The 6711-nt window shown below is 43.8% G+C and overlaps 1 protein-coding gene across 2 annotated transcripts; it reads left to right on the top strand.

Annotated features, from left to right (window-relative positions):
- The first annotated feature begins 2034 nt into the window (after positions 1-2034).
- Positions 2035-6692, top strand: CD160 (CD160 molecule). 2 transcript variants are annotated; one of them, XM_018077064.2, is made up of 5 exons: positions 2520-2616; positions 2750-2845; positions 3536-3880; positions 4981-5112; positions 5765-6692. In XM_018077064.2, the coding sequence occupies exons 2-5, from the start codon at positions 2758-2760 to the stop codon at positions 5770-5772; spliced, it is 573 nt and encodes a 190-aa protein (XP_017932553.2). In that variant the 5' UTR covers positions 2520-2616; positions 2750-2757; the 3' UTR covers positions 5773-6692. The 2 variants fall into 2 exon arrangements, with proteins under 2 accessions (XP_017932552.2, XP_017932553.2); XM_018077063.2 differs by lacking the exons at positions 2520-2616; positions 4981-5112; positions 5765-6692 and adding an exon at positions 2035-2143 and having other exon boundaries at positions 3536-3941.
- The last annotated feature ends 19 nt before the right edge of the window (positions 6693-6711 follow it).

Raw genomic sequence — 6711 nt, 5'->3', positions numbered from 1 at the left:
AGGCCAATACGAGATAGGCATGTCCGATTGCAAAAGGCACAGCAGAAAGACTCCTTAGATGGTATATTCTGCAAGGCAGGATTCTTTCTGTGTTGTCTTTTCTCCTCAAGGGTGATCCTGCGTGCGTTCTCAAAGGCATCAGCAGTGTTATAGATGGTGTGTCTCCAGACCTCCCGATTGGAGGCCAGAGCAGACCAGTTATGTTGATCAATATGGCCAAGGCTGAGATGTTGTTTCAGAGAGTCCTTGTATCTCCTCTTTGGGGCTCCTCTCTTGTGGCAGCCGGTGGCAACTTCTCCATAGGGCAGGATCTTAGGGAGGCTGTGGTTGGTCCTTCATCCTTGAGATGTGCCCTGCCCAATGCAGCTGTGTTCTCAGCAACATGGCCTCAATACTTGTGGCTGCTGCTTGTTCTAGAACAGATGTATTGGTCACATAACCTGACCAGTGGATGTTTAGGATTGTTCGGAGGCAGCGTTGATGGAAGCGTTCTAGGAGACGCAGGTGGTGGTGGTAGATGACCCATGATTCAGATCCATATAAGAGAGTAGACAGCACTATGGCTTTGTAAACACTGATCTTGGTGCTTTTCTTCAAGTGTTTATTTTGCCAAACTCTTTTATGAAGCTTTCTGAAGGCACTATATGCCTTTGCTAACCTGTTGTCTATCTCCCCGTCAATCTTACCGTCTGAGTAGATGAGGCTCCCTAGGTAATTAAACTGCTGGACTGACTTGAGCTCTGATTCGCCAGTGGTAATATGGGGATGATGGAAGACTTCCTGAGGTGCAGGTTGATAGAGAATTTCTGTTTTCTTCAAACTGACTTCCAGCCCAAAGAGCTCAGCAGCATCAGCAAAGCAGGATGTTAAATGCTGCAGAGCTGCTTCTGTGTGGGCAACAAGGGTGGCGTCATCAGCATAGAGCAGCTCCCAGACAAGATGATTTAAGGTCTTAGTGTGGGCCTTCAGTTGTCTTAGGTTGAAAAGGCTTCCATCAGTATGATATCGAATGTAGATCCCGTCCTGATCCTTGAGGTCTGCTGTGGCCCTTTGGAGCATCATGCTGAAAAAGACTGTGAATAGGGTGGGAGTGAGAACACAGCCTTGTTTCACACCATTAGATATTAGAAAGGGCTCAGAAAGTGCATCACCATATCTGACTTGGCCGTGCTGATCCTCATGGAGCGAGATGATCATTTTGAGGAACTTGGGGGGACAACCTAAACGTTCCAAAATCTGCCACAGACCTTTCCTGTTCACAGTATCGAAAGCCTTGGTGAGGTCAACAAAGGTTACATAAAGACCTTTGTTCTGTTCCCTACACTTCTCTTGCAGTTGTCTGAGAACAAACACCATGTCTGTGGTACTCCTGTTGGCTCTGAAACCACGTTGGCTTTCAGGTAGAATTACTGGGTCTTCAGGAGAGGAAATGTTAGCTCAGCTAACACTGCCTTAGTAAAAACCAACAAAATCTCCTGGTCCTGGGTAGCTGACCCATAACTGAAAGTTTCACACCAGAAAGTGTGTGGGGACTCTTTTAGGACACCAATGAAGAGATGAAAGATAAGAATGCATGAAGAATAGATATTGTAGTTAAAATAACACAGAAACCGGCCATACATTCAACTTCCTGCAAGTGCAGCCTACGCAGGAATTCCTATGAAGTAGAGAAAAGTACAGATAAATGCTTGGTTGTCATTTTCAATCCCCCCACTTTGCTGTCCTTCCCTGCCAACAAGAAGATCAGATCATACCCAAAAGAACTGATTGAGCTCACACAAGTACACAGGACACAAGCACATAGATTACAAGCACTGGGCAGTGTGGAACAAGCAGAAGTCCTTCCCTGGCTAAATTGAGGGGGGGGGGGAACATCAATCCCCAAGAAAACAAAATTCAAATTGGTTTTTTTTTTATTTTTAACTATTTTTTGAATCTCAGAATCTCTCAAGGCACCTACCCTTTTGGAAAATGGAGGCCCAGCAAACCCCTCTCGATTTTCTCCTTCCCAGCAGCGTGCCATTTTCCACTTGCTGTCCTGGTACTTAGAGGTGTTACTGGGAAAAAAGGAAAATCTATATTTTGAAGGAAAGAATGAAGCTCTCCTGCCTCTAATGTTGGTCTGAAAGAGGAAGATATTGTGGTAAGCACTGGTTTTTTTTTCTTTCAGATTTTCTCTATTTTTTTCCTAACACAGTTTTCTGGGAGTCAGGCTCTTGGCCTGTGCTAGCCAAATAATTTGATACAGGTGCCCTCTTGAGGAGGAGAAACGATTACAAAGGAATTTTGCTAGCTTTTAGGAATTTGTTGGCAGCTGTTCAATTCACTGTAGGCTGCAGCAATAACTAACTGTGTGATTGTGTCCAAGTCCTAAACTTCAGCTGTGTTAGCTGGTGCCCTCTGAGCCTCAATTAGCCTGTTGCTGCAACTTGAGTTTACTCATAGCGGGTGGATGTAGGTGTTCTGGCTTGTGACATCTGTTGTCTTGTTGTTTTTTTTTGCTTGGTTTCTTTATTTTTTGTGGTTTTTCTTTTAAAGACCTCTGTGCTTTCCTGTCGGTGTCCTGTTTAAGTGCAGTGGGTTACTTTGCCATTTGTGAGATCGCTCCAGGGGAAGGTCTGTGCATGTTTTACTGCTCTGTAAGTGCTAGGGCAGCTTTTGCAGCACCAGGTTGAATGATAGTGGCTCTTCTCAGTTCCATGACAAGAACTCACAGGTAATGGTCTCTGGTTTTTTTTTCCATTTTTAGTGCAGAAGATGACTCTGATCCCAGAGTTCCTCGCCAGGGCGGGAGGCAGTCCTGTCCTCGTGTTCCAAATGGCAGCTCTGGCAATGCTGGTATCAGGTAAGGAGCAGCCCTGGCAAGGCAGAGCACACTGTTGGCATTTTTTCAGTCCAGTTTTAGGAGTTACTTGGTGTGGCCAAGAGATGCTGCCTGGATTATGGAAAATAAAGAACATCTGTTGCGATGAGCTTTCACTGAGCCACTGAGCTCTGCAGGATGAATTTCAGTCTTTTGTTTTCTCTGTGGCGATTTTTGACTAGGGAGCTGGGAGGTGAAACCTGATCCCAACAAAAAGCAGTATTTTGAGCCAATCGGTATTTTTAGGTTTTCTTTCCATGGAACAGTTCAATATTTGAAGAAAGCACAAACCTCCAAGTTGAAGAGGTAAAAACAACAGCCCACCCAAATATCCCTCTCCTCTGATGCTTTTACTTTCTCTTTTTTGAAGAGAGGATGCTCTTCTTGTCTTCCATTTTTATAAAATTAGTGAAGATTATAGAGGATATTCTGTTTCATAACGCCTCTTCTGCAAGATCCATGATAAGAAACAGATTTTTCTTTCTTTCTTGCAAGGAAATTAATATTGTTTTCATTGTAGTACCTGTTATCCTGGCTACTCTATGCACACCTGAAGCATAAGATAGCCCCTGCTTTCACAGTGCAGAAACAAGTGGACAAATATGGGGATGGAGGAGGAGTTGGCCCGGCACAAAAGTCAGTTCAGCTAATGTCTGCTCTCTCCCACCACAGAACACAGCATGCTGGAAATCATTTATGCACCTACCACGGAGTACCTGGAGGAAGGCAAGACCCTGAATTTGAACTGCCTCATCAGGCACCAGCAGAATGAATCGTCACAAATTGAGGCTCACTGGTATAAAAGAGCAGATAAGCAAAATGAGACTGGGTTTGGGGAGGAGGTGGAAAGCTTGCACCTTTCACAAAACTCAGACCCCAGGGCGAAAGTCACGTCCTCGCTGCTGCTGCAGATTCAGAAAGTCAACCAGTCAGACAGCGGCCGCTACCAGTGCAGGGCCAAAATAAAGAACACTGTCCTCACTGCTGTGGGCCACTTCATCAGGGTGAATGTAACAGGTAGGAGCTTGTCTACAGAGGGAGCTGGGAGATAACATAGTTGTGTCTCAAGCAAAATTTCTGCATGTGTTTCTCCATGAGCTCTGTTCGTGGAGATGTATCCTCTCCTCCCAGGGCGTGAAACTAGAATTGATCACTGCCATGCTGTGACATGTGGAATAAGCTTCATGCTCCTCTGTCTCTTCATCTGTGCATGCTAAATGCAAGACTGACACGTGAAAAGTGCTGGGGATTTGTATTAGATTGGCTGTGGGTCTCTCTGAGCTAATGGAAATAGTTTCCCCGTGGGATTTCTACTCTGGGCACCATTACCAGAGCTGAAAGGAACTGGGTGGAAAAAGCAGCGTGGGAAAATGTGTGTTAGTCTCGGGTTAGGTGCAGGTCTGCCCCTGTTCACCTGGCATCTGTTCTGGGTTTATAGCCATAGCTGCATTCACAGGCAGCAAAGACATTTTCTCTAAAATGGAGATCTATGCGTTTCCTTAAATGGAGAATTTTGTGTATGTAAACAGCCTGGCCTTATTGCCTCCTGAATTCACTGCAGCATACACAGACCTCAGGGAGGATTGGTGCTTAGGGGGAATGGGACTTGAAATACAGCAGCCACCACTGTGAATTACTTTGTTCTTATTGAGGCGACTTTTATTCTCTTGCTTCGTTGCTTAGAATAGAAAAAATACTGTGCAGAAAGACTGAGAAGGCTGAAACACACAGTGGCAGTGCCCCTGTGCAATCATTTCTGTGTGGGTCTTAACTGATCATATGGTGTGGTACCCTCCACTTGTGCCAAGTGACTTCAGCTCCACGCCTCCAGAAGAAGGGAATATCTATTTGGCCTCATTAGCCAAGGTGGTGAGCTCCTAGAGCTTTGTGGGTTGCTTCTGATCTGGGCTAGGCTGGGAAACCAGTTCATATTCCCTCCAAGCTGTTCCCCAGCTTTGTTAAAATGTAGGGATTGCAGTAATTTTTTGCCTTCTTTTTCTCTGAAATATTTTGACTAAAAAATGAAATAAAAATTATACCTTTTGGCAGCAATTTTTATGTGAGGAAAGATGCAGTTCTGCAGACCTTTATTTGCATGTTGGTCATCATTATACCAGGTGTGAACATTGTCAATTCCACAGAGAGGACAGAGGTTGACCTGGAAGAGAACAACGCTCTAAGGGTGGATTCTGGGCTGGAGAAAATGTGGGCTGTGGTTACAATATCCTGGATAATTGTGTGTGTCAAAGGTAAGAATATATGCATTTATATTTTTGCTGAGAATAGGTTTTATGATTGATTTTATGCAATTACAAGTTACTTGGGTGGATTTCTGGCATGGGCCTCATATCTAATGACACCCCTTTCCCCTTGTAATAATCCCATAGAGGTTAACAGGGTCAAACTCCCCAGGCAGGAAGGTGAAGTGATCCCAACTAACTTGCACTGGTGTTAGTTTTGAGGGATTCTGCGGAAGGTGCAGCTGAGCTGGATTCCAGCCAACATCCACAGAGTTGCCTGGCTCACTGTCCTGTTCTTAGTTGTGCCAAAACAGAGAGCACTGAATGAGCCCAGGAACATTGTTTCATGGACTTCAGGTGCCTCCTGTATGGCCCTAGGGGAATGTGGAGTCGTGTGCTAATTTGACATAAGGTATCTTGCAAATTAAATACCGAGCCTCTGAGCAGTCAGTTGATTTAGATGTGTGAAAATCTTCCTCCTTGGCCAGATGATGCCTCAGTATAAACTCTGAGATATGATCTTCCATTACTAATTTTTTGAACAAGCTTGTGCTTTATTAATTTGGACTGGTCAATTAATTTAATTTGGTTTTGCTCCTGAACACCAGTAATTTTTTTTTCCTCCTTTATGTGTGTGTCTTTTTTTTTTTCCCCACCCAAGGACTGTGAAGACCCTGTGAAGTCTGAGCTGCTTTGCTGAAACAAGCTGATGTTCCTGAGATGCTGTAAGAGCAACTTCGTTTCATTGCACGTGATTTGTCTGGGGTTCACGTGGTGTTTCATGGACACTTCAAAGTTCTGGGGGATTTATTTCTGGACTTCCTCGTACTGGTTCATTGGGATTATTAATTTTACCTGTTAACCCCATCTACCTCCTAGGGAAAGAAGAATAATTTCTACATGACTTTTCTAATCCTAGTATTGAAATTTTCTGACATCAGTGTCAGTTCTTCCAGGTTTTGCCTTCATTGAGGCAACAGATTTCTCAGCATTGTGCTCTTTGAAATGAAGAGATGGTTTCTTTCCAGCTGTAATTCCTGGGACCTGCCTCCCATTCAGGGAGGTTTTTCCTTTCTTCTACAGCTCTCTATGCAAAGAAGGATATCCTGTGTTCCTTTTTCTTCTTAAACATCTCCTCACATCTTTCTAGTCCATTCTCTGTGCTCTTCAGTTTGCTCTGAGAAAGATGCAAATATTCTCACTGGTATGAGCTTAAGGCAGGGGAGAAGGAATGAAGTCAGTGTCAAACTCACTGTTCTGAAAACAGAAACCAAAATCAGTTGTGATGTTTTACCCTAACTCTGAGATGTTTTGAAAGGTTATTTTGTCTCCAGCCTTTTAGCAGTGCTGTGTCCCTCTCCTCTTTTCCAAGTATTTATATAAATTTGCCTTTTGTCAAAGGACTTCTCTCCCAGGACTTAAAATTTGGCACCAAATGACAAAGGGAAGATTGTGACATCTGTATCTGTTTCATTGGTAACTAAAGCTTGTCTGATGAGCACTTCTGATCTCTGCCATGTTTTTCATACTTGGACATGTTTGTAACATTTTTGAATGTCAAAGCAGACACATATCTTTTAAATAAATAAGTCAAGTGAAGATTTATCT

The sequence above is a fragment of the Manacus vitellinus genome, unplaced genomic scaffold, assembly GCF_001715985.3.
Source record: "Manacus vitellinus isolate BGI_N305 unplaced genomic scaffold, ASM171598v3 scaffold_35_pilon, whole genome shotgun sequence".
In the NCBI taxonomy this organism is placed as follows: domain Eukaryota; kingdom Metazoa; phylum Chordata; class Aves; order Passeriformes; family Pipridae; genus Manacus; species Manacus vitellinus.
This window is presented reverse-complemented; position numbering and strand designations above follow the sequence as displayed.